General features: G+C 41.8%; 1 protein-coding gene across 1 annotated transcript; it reads right to left on the reverse strand.

The window, feature by feature from the left end:
- Window positions 1-8234: 8234 nt before the first annotated feature.
- Window positions 8235-20404, reverse strand: LOC102907861 (nuclear body protein SP140-like). Its single transcript, XM_076550506.1, has 3 exons — window positions 19976-20404; window positions 18722-18920; window positions 8235-8899 (listed from the first exon to the last, which is right to left on the reverse strand). Exons 1-3 carry the CDS (start codon window positions 20087-20089, stop codon window positions 8682-8684), a joined length of 531 nt encoding a protein of 176 aa, XP_076406621.1. The 5' UTR covers window positions 20090-20404; the 3' UTR covers window positions 8235-8681.
- Window positions 20405-21772: the final 1368 nt, after the last annotated feature.

The following is a 21772-nucleotide window of genomic DNA, read 5'->3' on the forward strand; positions in this document are numbered from 1 at the left end:
CCAAGATTTAAGGTGTCAAAGTGCATGGGAGTCTGTAGGGTGAGATAATAAATGAGCTGGAGCTCTCTGGACAGGTGCTGAAGTTACTGTTGTATTCGGCTGCGGGGACAGGGCTGAGCTGTAGAGTTGAGCTCAGTTGTAGAACCCAAGAGGCAGGACTAGGTCCAGATGAATGGATGAGCAGATGCATTGAACAGCAGGTCCAAATGGATCAAAAGGAGGATGGTAGATGGGCAATTTGAGTGATCTGTGGCCAACAACAGAGACCAAGCTTAACCGAAGCTCTTGGGACATTCAGGAATTCTCCACCTGTTGGTCAATTGATACACATACCAAGGGGTTAGATGATAGGTTGGTGGGGACTATCACCATCACAGTGCTAGGTGTCCTCCTTATAGGGCAGAGATGAGGGAATCACATGCTTTCCTCAGACTGGTGCGTCTGATAAATTTTTGGGCTTGGTTTTCCTGATTTGATTTTAATTTGCTCATATGCTTCTATGGTCCTCGCTTACTAATAAAGTTATAGAGAGGTCCCCTTCTATTCCCAGTCATTTGCCAGTTTGTGTTGTATAGGTCAGGCCAAACAGAGGGTGCTGTTCTCACATTCAACCAGGTGTGAAGTCTCTCAAGGGAAGACACACTCTGAAAGCAATAACAAGAACCCAACACACTTTTCTACACAACACAGAGCAACTTAGGCCTAGCTTTATCTCAACACTTGATCATATTCTCTTTAAGGAGTACCCGAGGCTGTTGTGCATGAAGCTGTAAAGGTGAAGTGTATATTACAATGAAGATCAGATATGTGGGAAGTTTGCCAAGGGAAGCTGCAGGCACTGGGTAGAAATGGCCCAGGAGACTACAACAGACATATGCGACAGAGCAGGAGGGACAGGGCTATGCAAGCCCACTGGAGCACAGATGATGTTATTATCAATCCCAGATGCCAAACATGGAGCTGCAGGAGTGTGTGTGTGTGTGTGTGTGTGTGTGTGTGTGTGTGTGTGTGTATGTTTGTCCTATTTGATTTCAGTCTTAATTTGGTGTGATACTTTCTTGCTGTGTCCCCATTCCTTCCTTTTGTAACAGGAATGTCTGTTCTATGTCATTGGAACATGCTGGAAAGAAGTAAACTCCCTTTTGTTTTAATAGGGGCTAACAGAGCAGAGATCACCTGGAGTTTCAAGATGAGACTTTGGACTTTTGGATAATATTTAAACTGTTAGGACTATGGGAAGCTTTAAAGTTGGACTGAGTATATTTTGCATTATCAGATGACCATGTACCTACGGAGGCCAGGACAGAATTTGGTTGCAAATGTCTGCCAAAGGCTCATGCCAAAGGCATTGAATACTGGATCTCCAGTTGGTAGTGATGTTTTGGGAGGTTATGAAACCTTTGAAAGTTGGGACCTAGCTGGAGGAAGTGAGTCCCTGGGGGATGGCCTTGAGGTTTATAGGTTGGCTCTACTTCCTGTGTCTCTCTGCTTCATGGACCGACAAGATGTGAATAAACAGTCTCCTGTTCCTGCCACCATAGCTGTGATTGGTTTCTACCACTATACCTTCCCTGCCACGATGGGATGTCCCCTCAAACCATAAGTCAGAATAAATCCTTCCTCCATTAGGCTGCTTCTTGTAGACCATTGTGTCAGATGGAGAGAAAATGATACCAGGAGGAAGTTGCACAAATATCCACCACAGGCCAGCGAAATAGCGTGTTGGATAAAGATGCCTGCCAAGAAACCTGATGACCTCAGTTTAATCCTTGGAATCCACTTATAGGTAGATGAAGAGAAATGGCTCCATAAAGTTGTCCCCTGATGCCTACAGGGACACTGTGGTGTGTGTGCCCCCTGTCAATCAAAAAAGTTATCCACCACAGGTGAATGGCTAAACAAAATGTGTTATAAGCGTACAAGTATACAATGGAATGTTTACAGCTTGCAAAGGAAGGAAATTCTCAGGCTGGGTATGGTAGCACACATCTTTATTCCCACCATGGCAGAGGCAGAGGCAGAAGAGCAGAGGCAGAGGCAGGTGGATATCTGTGAGCTCCAGGCGGGCCTGGGTTGCACAGTGAAAACCTGTTTAAAAAAATGCCCGATTCAGTCTTGAAACACTATACAGTCAAAAGCCCCCCTGTAATTTGTAGTTTCTCATGCACTCCTTGTCTTTCAGCTTCCCCAGATCACCTGAAGCATTTTTGGAAATGGGAAAGTCTAGAATGCATGTCTGAGCCAGCTGTGGGATGTTTAGCCTAGACTTGCTACCAAACCCAACCTGTTAAATCAGAAGTGAGACTACATAGGTCTCTTGCAGCCCACCCCACAGAGTACATCTCAGCCTTTTCATTACACTGGGTCTGAGGCTTTAAACTTGTGGTCAACAGCAAAAGAGACCTTTTGCCATCTTAAGGAGTCTTCCCACGCATGTGCCTAAGCATAACTGTTTGGCTTGCTGTTCTTTGCTACTCTTAACTTTACGATGACCTTGCTTGTATTCTTGGTTGGCTCTCATGTTATACATGTTAAATGACGGAGCCATTGAGAGCATCCCTGTTCCCTTAAAGGGCTTCACTAGTTCCTTCTAGATTACTGCAGGATTTTGATACCTAGTTCCTCAGTGTCTGGAGGGCCCCACAGTGCTCTCTAGTGGTGGGACAGTGCTGTACAGTCTTGGGAAGCACTCTCTCCTTGTCCCACCTACTTCCTGCCTGGCAACCTACTTCCTGCCTGGTCATTGGCCATCAGTGTTTTATTTATATAGAGTGATATCCACAGCACTTGGCAGAGGGTCCTAGGTTCTTTTTTATTTTCTTTCTCCTGAGAGCTGTCTGGCCACCAGCTCTCCTGTGTCTAGGAGAGACACAGGCAAAAGCAGAGTTGAGCCAAACTACAGCTGACAATAGGAATGAGCAAGGGAGGCATCCCGGTTATATCAGGGTACTTTCTCTACACACTGGGACAAAAGCTCATGACAAAGAGCTGTGATGGACCAGGCAGAAGTCAGACTTAAAGCATGTGAGGATTCTGTTGTATTAACACTTTGGAAAGAAATTTCATTCAAGTCTACACACAAAGAGACTTGAATGAAAATATTGTCAAAAACTCAGCCCGAATAATGCGGTTTTCAAAATATGCATTCAAAAGATGGATGCAACCACTTTTTTTTTTTTACTTTCTGAACAAAAATGTACATAACAGTCAACAGCACAGCTGGGTCAAGAGTGTGAGATTCCTAGTTTGGTGAAATCCATATTGAGTGGGATTCCAAAGCCTGCTTCATAGATCTGATACAAAAGTGATAATCATTTGGAAAAATGATGTCTAGCTTTTGTTTAAGTGAAAGGAATCCCTCAGACCATTATTAAAACCAGACAGCAGGGGCACTGTTTGTAAATATATACATGCTATATGAATAAGATTGCATGAAACATCACCATGTAGATATATTTGTGATTGAATTGTTCAAAAATATTCTAGGATGGATTTGTTTCTCTGTCTCCTAACTATTCCAAAATATGTGCCACTTTTTATGGCTCTCAGAACAAATCACCAAGAGTTCTGTAGCTATCTTAGTTAGGGTTACTATTGCTGTGATGAAACACCATGACCAAACAAACTTTGGGAGCTAAGGGTTTATTTGGCTTACACTTCCATATCACAGTCACTGAAGAAAGTCGGGATAGAAACCTAAACAGGGCAGGAACCTGGAGGCAAGAGCTGATTCAGGGGCCATGGGCAGTACTTCTTGCTGGCTTGCTCCTCATGGCTTACTTATCCTGCTTTCTTATAGAACCCAGGTCTACCAGTCTAGAGATGATACCACCCACAATGGTCTGGGCTCTCCCCCATCAACAACTAAGGAAATACTTTACAGCTGTACCTTTGGAGGCATTTTCTCAATTGAGATTCCTTCTTTCCAGATAATGTGTCAAGTTAACATAAGACTAGCCAGCACAGTAGCTTCCACACAAGTTTATATGACAATGATGTCAGCTAGGTGTCTGATGTGGGCCTCACCAGGCTGAACTCCAGGTGTCCACAGCCCTTCATCCATTCCTAGAGGAGAATCTATTTCCTTGCCTTTTCAGGTTCTCAAGGTCACCCACATTCCTTGGTCCCTTCCTGTGTCCTCAGACCCATCAGTATTGCATCCTTCTGACTACTCCTCCACAGTCTAAAGCAGTCTTTAAGACAGACAGTTTTTAAGACTGCACCCATGGTATGCAAATAAATAAATAAATAAATAAATAAATAAATAAATAAATAAATAAATGCATGCCACGGACTGGCCCACCGGGAGTACCACGACCGTAGGAGAAATAGGGCTTGGGTAGTCAGGAAGGCAAGGATTCGGCGACTGACAGACAGACAACACACACAAAAGTGGTTTGAATCTGCTGCAATTTTACTTCTTCAAATCAGTAGTTTATATACAGAAAAGAAAACTATCAAGTCATACAAGGAACAACAAGAGCTTGGCAATAATTTAATTACATCATCTTTAAAAACAGTAAGCATATAATTATTAATAGGCACTAGACATATCCTTTCATTCACAAGAACTTTATGACCCAAAGAGCAGTCTGTGTTTTTTAAACTTAGTACAGTTCCTAGACTTGTGTAGGCTTCTTGCAGCTGTGTCCTTCATCTTTATCTCAGCCACTCGCTAGTTTATAATTCATTTTTATTTTTTTGGTTCTCATGACCCATTTAGCCAATTTGGATGTTGCAGATCCTCCCTAAGTCTTTCTTTAGTTTTTTTTTTTTTTTTTTTTTACCATATATCTCTTCTAATATAAAACCTTTTTACCTGCTGGAATATGGACTCTTGTACTTTTATACCTGTAAGGGGAAGGAGTTCTGCTGTAGTCCTTAAATTTTCCATGCTGAACTTCCTCAACAGAGGGGCCCACCATCTGCCTCCTATGAGATAATGTTTTCTGCCATAAATCACTTTAGTTGGGATTCCTAAAGGATTCCTAGTGGGTGAGTGTTCATTCCCTAGAAGTGCCTGAACAATTATATTTTCTATTATCTAGCAGCTTGAGGCTTGAGGTCTTTAAGGAATAGTTCATTCTGCTATATCTAAATAAGGTCCATGTCCAGCTTCCCCTTTCCTCCACAGTTCACAACTCAAGCATTTATTAATTTTGGCTGTGTTTTATAGAATTAATTAGAACATTATCAGAAAAGCAGTTATACAGAACCCATAGCCCAGAGAGCTCATGATCTGTGAAGCGCGTCTCCTTCGAGAAGGAAGCATAACACAGGCACTCTGCCAGGGACCTCCAGGGAGCTTAGTCCCGTGGGACATGTATCTCCCGTCCATTATTATTGACATAATTGTTCATGTCACACGGAAAACACTGGAGTTGGTATGGCAAATAAATAAATAAATAAATAAATAAATAAATCCCAGGATGTGGCAAGGGCTAGACTTTTTCTATCTGAGGAGTAAATGAGGAAACATACATACTTTCTGATGCTAATTTTCTCTTTTACTTCATCTTAAAAAAATCTCTTTCTCTGAAAATCTCTGTCTCAATCTAGATACATTCTACATTGTTACATTCTCCACACAGCCACATGTTTTTTTTTTGTACATTTCTTTTCTATAAAGCTTCATTTTCCTTGATATCTCTTTTTTACATAGCTCCACATCTCTCTTCTATACACACTTCTTCTCTACTCTGCTACATTCCTTCACATATTATTACATCATTTATTTATTCTCTCATTCATTCACTCTCACATTACTCCTACACACTCACACACACTCTAACACACACTCATATGCACAGCTCTTTTCACAGTAGCTCTTTTTTTTAAACAGTTTTATTGAGGTAGAATGACATAAAAAATGAGAATATCTTTAAAACAAATAACTTGGCAAATTTTGATACATAGATACATTTGTGAGACATCATCTTAGCCAATATAGCAGACATTGTTGTCATTCACCAAAGTAACCTTGTGTCCTTCTCTAGTCCTTCCTCTCCCACTCCATCTTCTGCTGACCCCCACACTCCACTATTGAATTTTGAGGGACTTCTGGATAGAAGTCTTTTTTTTTTTTAATGCCAAATGCTGTTTATTGAAGGCTTACAGCACAATGGGAGAACCCTGGAGGGCAGAAGTTCACTACCGATGTTTTACAATCTTGTATCTAAACTGTTAACACCCATTATGCAGGTTACACAGACAAGGAACTTCCCTTAAGCATTCAGGATGGTGGAACCCGGCAGGGAAGTAGCATAGGGAGGATATTAAGGTCAAGGTCAGCAAGCAAGGCAACACTTACCCAAAACGGGGGCCAGGGACCTACAGGTCCCCCTTTTACTAAAAAATGAGCTTCTGACTTAGGTTTCTTGGGACATCAGCAGGTCACCTTACCCATCATGGAGACACCTGCCCAGGCCACACAGGTGCTCTGTCTTAGGTTGGTGAGCGCCCCCAGGTATTACCCGTCTCTGAATACTCATTATACATACAGGTGTGTGAGTTGCAGAGTTAACTGCTGCCAAAGATCTCAAAGTGGCACTGGGCTTGCAATCTGTGTGTTCGACACAGAAAAGACCAACAGAGGTCCTATCTCACCCACAGTCAGTAGGCTAAAGGCAACTGAGCCATTCCCTTCCTTAACGAGCCTTACTGAAAATTGGAGTTCTTGTAAGATGGTATCCCAAAAACAAATGGAACTTGAGTTTATAAATTTATATTTATAATTTTAAATATTTATAATTTATAATTATAAATTTAAAATTTATAATTTTCAAAGCCAATCAAAATGTATATAACTATTGAATTAAATTTATCATGCCCAATAGAATGAAAGATTAACTAACTGTGGTAGCTACTTTTGCTGCCAGGGTCTCCACTGTGCTAGCTGTAGTAAGCAATTATGAAATGGTAATCCCAGAAACAGTAGCAGCGGTGGCTGCCATTGCTATAACAGCAACAACGGCAGCAGCAATGTCAAATTCTCTTCTGGAGCATGTGGACATCCACTGGCATGGATACAACTCCAGAACCGCCAAGGCCCATTTTTCTTGATCCCAGCACGACTTAAGCTGGCAGCTCTTCTGGAGAATCCAACCCCATGGCTACAGTTCCTAGCACAGCAGCTCTATTATGCTCACACACACACACACTCTCACACCTCTTCTTCACATTCAGCTATCTCTCTTTCAGCACACACATACATAATCACTCTCTTCATAGCTCTTTTTCCTCCCCCAAGACAGGGTTTCTCTGTGTAGCTTTGGAGCCTGTCCTGGAACTCACTCTGTAGACCAGGCTGGTCTCGAACTCACAGAGATCCACCTGCCTCTGCCTCCTGAGTGCTGGGATTAAAGGCGTGCGCCACCACTGCCCAGCTCTGCATAGTTCTTACATAGCTGTACATAGCTGCCTCTCTCTACATTGTGACTCCTCTCTCAGCCAAACTCTGGACACTTTTATGGTACATGTTCAGGGTCTGACCCATTCTCATAACACATAATAAGTCACACAGTTTTTCTCAGGCTAGAGATGTCACACTGACCAGCCAGTGAGTAATGCTTGGCAGTGCAAATAGCTCTAAGTTGGTGAGGGTTCCCAGACAGAAAGTAAACAGTTGGTTGAGCCTCAAGCCTGTAACATAAACTGAGGCTGAGACTATATGCAAAAAGTCAGTTGCTGTAAAGGGCTATGTCTACCAAAGTTGCTTCAGTTCTGACCTTGATTTAGCAATAAAACTGGAACTTATGTTTGTGTTTTTTCTGCAGGAGTAGTTAGTCTGCTTTGAATTTGTTCTGAAATCTAAAATTAGATGTCTTTGTGACTGAGAATGCTGTTGGTTTCCTGTGTCAGTTATGAAAAATATTCTAGTATTATTAGAATTATAGAGCCTAAGCAGAAATCATCTTCCTGACCATCCACAGCTATATATGTGTACCCAAAGATGGAATATTTTTATGAGATAAACACACAAGCAGTGGGGAAAATACCAGTGGCTGTTATTAGGGAAGAAAGAAGTGGCACATAAGAAAAATTACAGACAGGAGCAACTGGTCATTTACAGTCAGTAACTTTATAGCTTTGCCAAGTGGGGCTCCCTGTCTGGTGGGTCAGCCTGTTCAATACTAGTTGTTACCTGCTGTATATCTCACGGCCTCCTGCAACCGTCATTTCCTCTCTCTGTATTTAAGAAAGTTCCTCCCTCTTCCTCCTCCTCCTTCTCCTCCTCCTCCTCCTCCTTCTGGTTTTTCAAGACAGGGTTTTTCTATGTAGCTTTGGCACCATTCCTGGAACTCACTCTGTATCTCAGGCTGGCCTCAAACTCACAAAGTTCTGTCTGCTCCTACCTCCCAAGTGCTGGGATTAAAGGAATGCACCACCACCTGGCCTGAGTTCCTCACTTCTTTTTTTTTTTTAATTAATTTATTTATTATGTATACAGCATGTATGACTGCAGGCCAGAAGAGAGCACTAGATCTCATTACAGATGGTTGTGAGCCACCATGTTGTTGCTGGGAATTGAACTCAGGACCTATGGAAGAACAGTCAGTGCTCTTAACCTCTGAGCCATCTCTCCAGCCCAAGTTCCTCACTGCTTAAGACCCATAAAATCAGAGTGGTCTTTGACCAACAGTCAAAGACAATTGCCACCCCCATCAAGGTCCCTAGCTTAATTATGTGCATAGAATGTCTTTGTCATAAAGACAACATGTTCCAAGGGCAAGGGGGAGGTCACCACAGTCTACCCCATTGTCACACACAATAACAATAATAATTCTAGCAGTAAATAACTTATTAGATACATCAAAAGCACATAAACTCTCATTTGTTACCTTACTTCTCTTCCCCTTGGATTTTCCTACAATAGTGTTGTTTCCAGTCTCCACAGTATCTAGAAAACAATGAATGGCAATGAGGGAAGAAATAATGAAGAGAAGTTACAAATCTTGGGACCAATCACACTGCAAAGGCCCTGCTTACATCAAAGTTTCAACTGTCATTCCTTTCCTCTTTCTAAAGACCCCAAGGCTACTGAACTGAGAACTGGGAATCCAGGGAGGGCCCTCGTCATTTTGGCCCTCTACCCCCAATGGGACATTTTGAATCTTGACATATTTTTGTACAGATAAAATAAAAATTTTATAGGAAATTTTCTGTGCAAGCTCTAATTAGTTCTTTGACACACTTGAGGAGTCTGGTCTTTCTACTTCAATTAACCCAATTAAGAAAACCCCTCACATTCATACCCACAAATCAACTTGATCTATATAATTCCTTATTGAGACTCTCCATAAGATTATATATAATGTCAAATTGACAATTAAAACCAACTATCACACCATTTCTGTGTTTTTCCTCTCCTGTCTTGCTCCCTTTGGCAGAACTGTATCTGTCTTGATTATGTTAGGGCATAGCCACCTTGTTTGTCACAGATTAATAGGCTAGAAGCAAGCTCTCCTGACCCCTTTCTTTATCCTTGGTGATCCAGCATACTGGATGCTAGTCCTAGCAAAGACACTTGATGGTCACGGATCCTGAGACAGAGACAGAGAAGAGTCCTCACTGCTGTCTGACTGCACAGCACGCTCGATTTTGAACTAAGACAAAAAAACAAAACAAAACAAAAAAAACCAAAACCCACCAACAAACAAAATAAGCCAAAATCAAAACCAAAAACCAAAACACACCAAAACCAAAACCCATACAACCTCTTCAAAACCACATCTTTCAATAGTCACACTTAAGATCCAAAAAAGCCTTCTCTTCTCACTTTTCACAGTATTTTCTTTTTTTCTACCTGAAGTTCTAAGAATTAAAAAAAAAATAAAGAGAAATTTTTATTTGAAAAGTATGGGGAGAGGGCCTGGAGAAATGACTCAGTTGTTAAGAGTACTGGCCGCTCCTGCAGAGGACCTGGGTTCAAGTCTCAGTACCCACATGACCACTTACACCTGTCTGTAATGCTAATCCTAAGTCTCTCTTCTGGCCTCTGTGGGCACTGGACATATATGGACAATAATCACACATGCAGACAAACTGTATACATAAAATATATAATACACATATACATAAAAATAGAAATAAATCTTAAAAAAAGAAAAATATGGGGAAAGACTGTAGCCAAAGATGATGCCCCAACGTGCAGAGAAACCTTGGGTGACTGTCCAAGAGGCTGGCTGTTTCTGTCATAACTCACATTTTTTGGAAGTCGCTTGTTTGTACTTCCTGTTTTACTAAGTAATATTATTTCCTTCTCAGGTGTCTAAGGGAACGGAAGATTGGTGCCCAACGTGTTGGCAAGAGTTTCCACCTAAAACCTGAGAAAAAAAGATTCTAAAATGGAGCTAAAAATAGTTCCTAGTTGTCTCTCTCAAGTTAGCGGCAGCCTGCGTGTTTGAGCTACTATGGCGGGTTCCTGGCATGCATGCTCAACCTGCAGTATGGCGGGAATGAGGCCTCTGCTAGTGGCACATTAAGCTGCGTGGTGGGTTTAGCTTTTGCTAGTACAAAACAAAAAAAGAGGTTTCTGGGCTACACGCTGCTTTGATAGAAACATAGACCCACTATTTCTGAGAGTTGATGGCTCCCAGAGCTGGCGGAAAATGTACCACCACCATGTTGGGAAGCTGAAGTGGGCAGAAGTGAAGTGAAGAAGCCACAGTGCCGTTTCAGGCTTAGAAGGCTGCAGTTTAAAGCAATAGGCTCAAGGTGATATAAAAAATAAGCCACACAAAGATGGCTACCACACAGAGAATCTGGATTATGTTCTCTTTGATATTCGTAACTGAAGAAAAACATTTGATTGCAAAAGCTGTTGAGTTATGCCAAAATGTATATTTTAAAGGTACCTTGACTTCAAAATTTGGATGTAAGGATATGTTGCTTTGGAAAGGAGGCTCTGCTTTTGTTTCCACAGAAAGCCAGGGCTATGGATTTATTCCAGATTAAGACACATCAGGTTTGTCCAGCCAAGACCCCCTGAAAGGTTTCCGATGACACCAAGGCCCAGATGATCCAACATCCAGAACTGTTTCAAGGCAACTGGCTCAGACGATACACCCTCATGGACTCTTCCATAATCCTAAAATTTTCTTTGTGTCCCCATAAGATACAGTGCCCCCCTTCAGCAGGAAGTAGTAAGAGAAGCTACACCCAAATTCCCAAATATACCAAGCTGATTTTGGAGATATGTAAAAGTTAAAACCTTCCTTTAAAAAAAAAAAAGTAAAGGGGAAGTGCTGTGGATATTGTTCTGTATAAATAAAACACTGACTGGCCAATGGCCAGGCAGGAAGTATAGGTGGGACAAGCAGAGAAGAAAATTCTGGGACGCAGAAGGCTAGGAAGGGAGACACTGCCAGCCACCACCATGACAAGCAGCATGTGAAGATGCTGGTAAGCCACGAGCCACGTGGCAAGGTATAGATTTATAGAAATGGATTAATTTAAGCTGTAAGAACAGTTAGCAAGAAGCCTGCCATGGCCATACAGTCTGTAAGCAATATAAGTCTCTGTGTGTTTACTTGGTTGGGTCTGAGCTACTGCGGGACTGGTGGGTTAGAGAGATTTGTCCTGACTGTGGGCCAGGCAGGACCAGAAAAATTCTAGCTACAGAAGATTAGATAGTTGTAATTATAGTTTTCCTTGTTAAAAAATTCAGAAAAGAAACTCGCTAAGAGGTGTTAAGTATGTAAGTTTGAAAGACATCATAAGATAGTTTTCTGTTGGTAATACAAGACAAGATAGAAAGTGAATTAGGTACTCTTTGGACTCACTAAAATAGAGTAGATAATGGAATATTTTCTCTGAGTTTGTCAAATGCAAATGGACTTGACATTGTTTAGGTATTTATTGCTTGTATATATTGTATAGAGTTATTGTACTTATTGTATATAGTTTTTCTTATACTAGATGTAAGTTTTATTTTTTTATTTTTTATTAGACAAAAAGGGGGAAATGTGGTGATATTTTATTTGTGCTGAAATGTGATATTTTATTTGTGCTTTAATAAATAAAGCTTTTGCCTGGAAGTCAGAGGAAATAGCAAGCCATTTTAAGTGAACAAAGAAGTCGGGCAATAGTAGCACATGCCCTTAATCCTATCACTTGTCAGGCAGGATCTCTGTGTGTTCAAGGCCACACTGGAAACAGAGCCAAGCATGGTGACACATGCCTTAAATTCTAAAACTAGTTAACTATGGAGGTCTGGAGGTCTGTAAAGACAGACAGGAAGAAACAGAGCTGGGTAGGAAGAGGAAGTAATGTAGCTGAAAGAAGAGAGCAAATCAGATGGCAGAACAGCAAGGCATGTAGGCATGGGTAAATAGGGCATCGCAGCATTTGGAAGCTGCAGAGTTGGTGAGATAAGATTCGCTGGTGGCTTTCCCTGTTCCCCTGATCTCTCTAATGCTTTTTCACCCATATATTTGGCCCCATATTTTTTATTTAATAAGACCATTTAGAAATTCATCTACAATTGGTGCCCAATGTGGGGCAAGAGTTTCCACCTAAAACCCCAGAGAACTTAATAAGAGATTCTAAAGTGGAGCTAAAAACAGCTTCTTAGTTGTATCTCAGGCAAGCCATGAGCTGCAGCATGCATGCTTGATCTACAGCATGGTGGATTCCCACCCAGTTACACAGAGGTTTCTCCAATGTTATCTTATAGGAGGCAGATGGTGGGCCCCTCCATTGAGGAAGTTCAGCATGGGAAACTTAAGGACTACAGAACCCCTTCCCCTTACAGGTGAAAAGTACAAGAGTCCATATTCTAGCAGGTGAAAAGGTTTTATATTAAAGAGATATGTGGTGGAGAACTGAAGAAAGACTTAGAGAGGGTCTGCAGCATCCAAACTGGCTAAGTGGGTCATGAGAACCAGAAAAGTAGAAGTGCATAATAAACTAGAAAGCTGCTGAGATAAGATGAAGGACACAGCCGCAACTGCAAAGAAGCCTTCACAAATCTAGGGACCATACTAAGTTTAAAAAACACAGACTGCTCTTTGGGTGATAAAGTCCTTGTGAGTGAAGGGATATGTCTAGCGCCGATTAATAATAGTGTGCTTGCTGTTTTTTTTAAAGATGATGTAATTGAATTATTGCCAAGCTCTTGTTGTTCCTTGTATGACTTGATAGTTTTCTTTTCTGTATATAAACTACTGATTTGAAGAAGTAAAATTGCAGCAGATTCAAACCACTTCTGAGTGTGTTGTCTGTCTGTCAGTCGCCGAATCCTTGCCTTCCTGACTACCCAAGCCCTGGTTCTCCTACGGTCCTGATACCCCCGTCGGGCCAGTCCATGGCAGATGCCCCAACATTGCAGAAGAACTTTGAGTAACTGTCCAAGCAGCCAGCTATCTCTGTCATTCTAGATTTTTGGAAGTTGCTTACAATGCACTTCCTATTTACTTAGGTAATATCATATCCTTCTGGGGTCTTTGATGTAGTTGAGGACTAGATAGTTATAATTATAGTTTTCCTTGGTTATGATAAGAGATAGGGTAGAAATGAAACCTTAGACTCACAAATACAGGATATCTTCTTTAATTTTGCCAAATACAAATAGACTAGATATTATAACTAAAATTCTTGCTTGATAACTGTTTTGTTATATGTAATTTTACTATGTTGAAGTTAAAACCTTCCTTTTGAATAGAAAGAAAAGGGGAAATAATGGGTGATATGCTGTGAAAATGTGTTGTTCTAATTTGTTGGTAAATAAAGCTGTCTGGCCAATGGTGGGGCAGAATAAGGTTAGGCAGGACATTCTAACTAGAGAGAGAGAAAGGAGAAAGACAGAGCAGAGGAGATGCTGTCAGCTGCTGCCATGAGAAACAAGATGTAAAGGTACTGGTAAGCCATAAGCCATGTGGCAAAGTATAGATTTATAGAAATAAGTTAATTGAAGATGTAAGAACTAGCTAGTGAGAAGCCTGAGCCATTAGGCCATATCATTTGTAAATAATATGAGCCTCTGTGTGTTTATTTGGGTCCAAGTGGCTGTGGGACCACAGGGCAGCAGGAGCTGGGTGGCACCAGAAAAAAACTTCCAGCCACAAAAGACAGCTAAACCTAAAGGGGCATTTGAGGGGCAGTATGGACTTCTCATACAGTCGACACTTCCATATATATATATATGGAAGCTTCCATATATATATATGAAAGTAATCTAAATGAAATCACCAAATGACATGGGATACAGAGCCCCAACTGGCCATTTCTTGTCACCAAAGGAAGCTTCCAGTACCAGGATTGGTTTACATCTAATTGAGTTCTTAGCCAAAGGTGTCCCATGGGAACCTCCAAAGAAACAAAGCTGTTGCTAAGACTACAGTTTGCTCTCCACTAACCAACAGCAAGGCATCTTTGTTGAAGATACCTATGCAACTTATTGAACATGGAGATGTTGAACTGGTGCCTACATAGAGCCTTCATCCCTGTGTGCTAGCATCTTTGGCACAGGAAGGTACTCTGCCTACTACCAAAGGAGAAACTTAAACACTACCCCACCTACAAACCCTTTGATCTACAGTGGTATCCTGTCTGGAAGATATGCTAGTGGTGGCACAAAACTTGTGGGAGTAACCAACCAGTATCTGATTTGACTTAAGGCCCACTCTGTGAGATGGAACCCATATCTAACACTGCTTGGTGACCAAGAACCTGAGACTAGATAGCCCAGGAACCTAGGGTAAAACCAAATACTGCTATTCTAAAACAAAATAAAACATAACAAAATAAACAAATAAAAACATAGCATCAAAATGACTCCTAATGACATTCTGCTATACTCATAGATCAGTGCCATGCACAGCCATCATCTGAGAAGCTTCCTCCTGCAGCAGATGGGAACAAATACAGAGACCCACAGCCAGACAATATGCAGAGAGTGTGAGACCATGAAACACTCAGCTCTAAAAAGGATGTCTCCATCAAATCCCTCCCCTCAAAGCTCAGAGAAAACCTCCAAAGAGGAGGTGGAAAGAATGTAAGATCCAGAGGGGATGGAGGACACCAAGAAAACAAGGGCCTCTAAATCAACAAAATCAACATATATATGAACTCACAGAGACTGAGGCAGCATGCTCAGGGCCTGCAGAGGTCTGCACCAGATGGGTTCCTAGAACTAAAAGGAGAAGTAAACACATGCCCCCATCCCTATCCTAGATGCATTTTCTAATTAATTATCATGTACAAATGATATACTGTTTTATTCCCTCTTTTTATACTACACAGCCTCTGCCTATATATTATGGCTTTCAGCTTAGTGTTTTTATGGGATTCTTGAGTGTGTGAATGAACTGGCCTCTGTTTCTTGTGCTTTCTCTTGGGCCCATTTCCTTCTGTTTGTTTTGTTCAATTCTGATGTGTTAGTTTTTGTTTTATCATATCATATTATATTATGATCCTTTACAATCCTGTTTTCTGATGAGAGACAGAAAGGGGTTAGATATGGATGGCAAGGGAGGAGTAGAGGAAAGGGAAATCATAATCAGGATATATTATGTGAGAAAAAAAATCTATTTTTGATAAAAGAAAAAATACTCAAAAAAGCCAAAAAAGAAAAGAAGAAAAAGAAAACAAGAAAAAAGAGAATAGATGTTTTAAAAGAAAAAAAAGTGGTTTGGCCCCACAGGCTCATATTTGAATGCTTACTCATCAGGGAGTGGCACTACTTGGGAGGGATTAGGAGGTGTGGCCTTGTTGGAGGAAGTGTGTCACTGGGGGTAGGCTTTGAGGTTTCAAAAAGCCCAAGCCAGGCTGCCTGCATGCTACCATAATCCCCACCATGACGGCTATGGACAAAACCTTTAAAACTGTAAGCAAGCTCCAATTAAATGCTTTCCTTTGTTGCCATAGTTACGGTATTTCTTCACAACAATAGAATAATGATCAGAACTATAGTGAAAGTTTCCAATTTTACCAGTTTTAAACTTATTCCATGTTCCAGGACAGCCATGGCTGTTAACACAGAGAAACCCTGTCTCGAAAACAAAACAAAACAAATCCTCATTCCAACTGGCCAATGATGCTCTCCTAGTTTCCATTTGTTGCTGTGACAAGTACCATGACCAAATAAAGAAAGAGAGGGTTTATTTAAGCTTATACTTGCAGTTCATAGTCCATCCTTTGATAGAAGTCAGGGCAGGAACTTAAGCAGGTCAGGGACTTAACACAGAAACAATAGAGAAACACTGCTTGCTGCCCACACTCTGGCTTTCTCAGACAGTTCAGGACCACCTACCTAGGGATCGTGCCCTTTACTGTGGACTGAAGTCTCCTGTATCAATTAATAAGACAACCCCCTACAGACGTGTCCACAAGATAATATGTTCTAAGAAATTCCTCAAACAAGGCTTTTCTCAGATGACTTTAGTCTGTGTCAAGCTGACAATGAAAGCTAGGACAACTACATAGGTCATTAACCACATTTTGAAATTCAGCCAACTGCAGGTGGCCCTACACATTTGAAAAAAAGCCAGCAACAACAACCTTCCAAAAAGCCTGTGTGATGACTCCATAGCAGCCTATGCATGAGCACTCTGCTTGCCAAGTCTACAGTCCCCTCATACCTGCTCCTTAAGTTCCCGGTAACACAAGCTGCAGCCTTTGTCTGTAGGAGCCAGAAGCTATGAACACAATGTCTCCTCCTACTCCACCATGGCCTTCACTTAGTAAGCTTTCAGCTTCAGACTTGGCATTGATGATCTCTAAGTACAGTGTTCCCATCAAAATCATCTGAAGACCTGCTGGGAGTGCATTGTAGACTACTTGGGTTCAGATAGTATTCCTCATCTACTGCCAAGTGACTCAGTCTCAACAGCAACTCCACCTCGAACTTGATCCTCTGGGCTTTTATTTCTGAGTTTATTTTATTTAAAGATACATGGGTAATTAGATTTAAAGTAATCACAACTCTGATTTGCAAGTATAGCATTAAGCCAACACTCTCTCTGTATGCTTACTCTTCCACTGATACTCCCATTCTTCCTGAATATTTGAAGATAATGACCCAAAACAAATTGATGGAAACAAAGGTCTAACAAGTTCCCCAAGCTAAGCCAGCCTCAAAAACTAATGAAGGTGGATCCACCAGTCAGTGGCCAAACTGTGCAAAGATTCTTGGTCCTACTCTTTCTTGGGACATTCACAAAGACATGTGGTGGCTTGTTGGTCTGTGAAATAAGTCATTTTTTCTCACTATGTATATAATCTTGAGTCAACTACTGTCATGTAATTGATCACATGTCCCTTCTTAGCTTCTGCTTCTCTCAAGAACCCAGTAGTACTATATACATGCACAGCAGCCATTCACACATAACTAAACTGAATGAAGCCTCCTCTTTCTTTTTGTCATGGGGTTGTTTTCTCAAAGCCACATTCCTAACAATAAGGATTCTAACTCTTTCAATGAATAAAGGGCAGGATTTCAAGCCTGGGGCATGCCTTTAATCCCAGCAATTAGGAGGCTGAGGCAGGTGGATTTCTGTCAGTTTGAGACCAGCCCAGTCTACATAGTGAGTTACAGGACAGCCAGCACTACATAATGAGACTCTGTCTTGAACTCCCTTGCCCTAAATAAAATAAAATAAATGGCAGGATTTCACCGATGATAATTCCGGTGTGCAGTGGGGAACTCCATACATTTGTCAGGTAGCTTTATAAAATAAGGGAGATAGTCTCTAATGTCCTCACGTCCCCACCAGTAGCTGTCAGTCCAGACCATTCTCTGGGGAACACTGCTTTCTTTGACAAAACCCCTCAACCTTGAGGTTGCGATCTTTCCACAAAGGAACTGCCAGGTTAAGTGAACACAGACGTCTTTCAGAGGTCCTGAAAGGCTCGCCTGTGCATGTCTCTCTACAATTGGCTTGAGCCACCAGCCCTGGACTAGGTGTGATGCGGGCCCTCATCCCTTCCCCAAAGTGCCTTGCTTAATCATGGTAGTCTCTCTGTCTCTCCTAAAGGCTCGTTCATGTCTTAGTCCATTCATGGTCTACTTTTGATGACCCCTGTAATGTCACTTACTTCAGAAGATCAGTGGCTCATCCAGACATTTCTTTTCCATGGGGTGTCTTAAGCTCTCTGCAGTTTCCTCAGTATATAACCAAGGGGTAGTCATGGTGAAGGAAGCAACAATGGAGGCAGGAGGAGCTCAGAATGTCCTGGCGGGACTGTCCCTTTCCCCGGCCCTGCTGGTCTGCCCTTTAGTGTATCTTGGGAGGCATTTGAGCTGAGCTTCCTTTGTGATTTCTACACTTTTTGGAGAAGAAAGTTGATGTAGGACTCTACTGAATGAGTACATTTTTTAAATACAAGGAATATATATATATATATATATATATATATATATATATATATATATATATATATCTCATTGGACATGTCTGCAAGTATCTGAGAACTTCCTCCTTCTTAGAGAAACTTATCATCCACATTTTCTTCCCTTCCCAGAAAACATAGTAGAGAGTATAGCCTTGTATTTTATAGCACACAAATCAGTTCCTGGCTGGGCTCTTATCTGTGGGTTCCTTGGCTTATGTGTAAGTTCTTGACCACATGGGCCATGTGTGGTTTCTTCACTTTGTAATCCTCTTTGCTTAGTGTGTCATAGTCATTCAGTAAAGTGTATTTCAACTGTTAACTAAAGATGAATGGACAAATAAATGAAATTTATCTTGAATTCTCTGAAGCAGGTGAGAGCTGTAGTTACCATCTAGGAAGCTCCTCATAGTCTCCTTTAAGTCTGGGTAGGCCTTCAGATGTGTTGTGCTGAATATCACTTGCAGAAGCGGCAAGCTAAACTTTTTCTGCAGGTCACTGAGGATGTCATATACCACTTTTCCCGCTGCATCCAGGGTCTTGCATTTTTTTTGAGGTCTTAAAAATATTGAGTGGAGCCGGGCGTTGGTGGCGCACGCCTTTAATCCCAGCACTCGGGAGGCAGAGCCAGGCGGATCTCTGTGAGTTCAAGGCCAGCCTGGGCTACCAAGTGAGCTCCAGGAAAGGCGCAAAGCTACACAGAGAAACCCTGTCTCAAAAAACCAAAAAAAAAAAAAAATATTGAGTGGAGAATTATGTCAGAATGAATTTATGAATTACAAGAGAGGCTTAGACTGGTTCAAACACTGTTTGACTTCCTGTGAAGTGTCTGAGTTTTGTATACATCAGGTGACAATTTACATGTCCTCCCTGTAATAACAGACCCTTGCTTCTCCAGAGCATCTCTGATGTTGACACACAGTTGACAGGAAAGAGTAGTTCTGAAGAATAATCAAATGGTGTGTCTGTAAGAGCCCTGCCAAGATGCTCCATTGTTACCCTAACAGGCCATGAGAGGCTGTCTGGGGACCAGACAGTAACTCCCTGGAGACTGACCTGGTCTGCAGGGCTCAAGGCAACAAAGTGAGCATCCTGGCCACAGGGCAAAGACAACGCACAAAGGAGACAGGACTTGACTTCTTTATCCCCAGGGGACCCCATCACCGTCCTTTACTACATTCTAGGGCCTCAGTGGTGCCTGAAGAACAGGAACAATTTGGACAGACAGAAGTGAGCATGATTTCTAGGTCTGTTCTCACGCGACCTAATTGTCTGTGACTTTCACAACTCTCAGGCTCCAGGATTTGGAATAAGTAGGCTTTGTAAGGAAGCACTGCTTGGATGTGTCCACTCACGTTCTAGTTTCTTTTGTTACATTGCACAAGGAAACCTGAGGTGCTTCGCCCTTTAGTGCATTCCCACTTCCTATACCATCCGCTGTCACCATGTACCTCAGCCCCGGTTACAGCAGCGATGGATGTGAATGTTTCCTGTGATGCCCGCTTCTCCTCTCACTTTTGACTTCCAAGAAGAGAAGGTCCCTCCTCCCTGGAGGCCCTTCAGCCTGTTGGCTGCACCCAGAGGTTCAGCATAACACAGCCGGGGCAGGCTTACTGTCAGGGCTGAGTTCATTCTCCTCACTTACCTGAAACTTCTGCTCAGAGATGAAGCCGCGGTCTTGGAGGCTCATAAGGAAAGGAAACGGCTTTGTGATGGCGCTGGCAATTTCTACCTTATTTTCATGGAAGTGTTTGAACATGCGCTGATATTCGGCCTACTCCTCTTCGTCGTCAGTCGACTCCTCTCTGTAAGCTGACTCCTCCTCATCAGTCAACTCCTCTTGGTCATCAGTTGACTCCTCTTTGCTCTGGTCTTCTGCGGTTGTTTTAAGGGATAGATTCCATGGAGAAGTAGAAACTGGTTTACAAGAGGCTACCAATGGCTGGATAATTTCTGGCATGAAGGATGGTCTATTCATAACCAGTGTGTATAAAGTAAGTGTGTTTGTAGGAGAACAGAAATAGAATTTTTATTTAAGGAATATTTGAGGGTGTAATAGAAGAAACCAGGGATTTTGTACATGGTGAATGGGTTCACCTGTGCTAAACAATGACCCAATCTCTAAAACAAAACCGCTCAATTAAATGTGCAATCTTTACAGGTGTTGATATGATGCTGTCATGGCTGATTTCACATGTCATCAGGAAGGACATTTTTGGATAACCTAAAAGTTTAAGTTGATGAATTTTTGTGTAAGGAAATTTGTATTTCATGATGTCAGTAGTCTCTATCTAATCAGCTAAAAACTAAATGGAACAAAAGAGCCACCCTCCTTAAGTGACAGTTCTCTAGCATTCTCCCTTCAAACTGCCTGTACCACATCTAGTTAACTGGTCCACTCTGTTTATTCCCCCCCCCCCCAGTTTCCATAATACATGATACCAGTTCTGTTTCTCTGCAGAACTCTAGTATGTATTTTATAAAAGAAAAAGTTACACACAAAGGAACTTTTGAAAATGAGATATTAAGTATTCTAACACTGAAAGACAAGTGCCATTGGCTAATGACAAAGAAATCTCAGAAGACTTAAGAAAATGTATTTTCCTCATCTGTAATTGCTGGTGAAGGAGTTGTCATTTGGCGGCACAAAATGGCTTCAAAGGCCCTTTGCTGGTAAAGAGCCGCATTAGAGATAGTCATAAAATATCCAACACCTTGACCTAGGCAAAAGAATGTTAGTTTCTTCGTAAGAAAAATATAAATGAAGCCAGGTGGTAGTGGTGCACGCCTTTAATCCCAGCACTTGGGAGGCAGAGGCAGGTGGATCTCTGTGAGTTCAAGGCCAGCCTGGTCTACAGAGTAAGTTCCAGGATAGCCAGAGCTACACAGAGAAACCCTTTCTCAGGAAACCAAAGGGGGAAAAAAAAGAAAGAAAAATTTAAGTGACTCATACAGAATTTATACCTTCAGGCAATTGGGATTTCCCCCAGGAGAATCTGCAAGTCCATCTCATTACAGTGCCCCACCCCCCACTCTCTGCCTAGGGTTTCTCTGTGTAGCCCTGGCTATCTTGGAACCAGCTCTGTAGACCAGGACGGCCTCAAACTTGTAGAGACCTGCCTGCCTCTGCCTCCGGAGTGCTGGAATTAAAGGCGCACATGCACCACCACCTGACCTCATTATATGCCAGTTTAAGTTAGCTTTTTAGTGCCTTGCCCTTAAGCTTGAAAGAACAGTAGGCTCCAGATGTTTGTGGATACATAACCTGAAGGAGTAGAAAGGACCAATGAGCAAAGGGAAAGACCCTTGCCAGAGAATCAAAGATGGTGCTGGGACCGGAAGGGAACTCCAGAAAACAAATATTGGCATCAGATAGAAATTAATACAGAGACCCATTACTGATTAGAGTTCAGAGACTAAATACGGAGTTCCCAACCTTAAA

The sequence above is a fragment of the Peromyscus maniculatus genome, chromosome 13 (genome assembly GCF_049852395.1).
Source record: "Peromyscus maniculatus bairdii isolate BWxNUB_F1_BW_parent chromosome 13, HU_Pman_BW_mat_3.1, whole genome shotgun sequence".
NCBI lineage: Eukaryota > Metazoa > Chordata > Mammalia > Rodentia > Cricetidae > Peromyscus > Peromyscus maniculatus.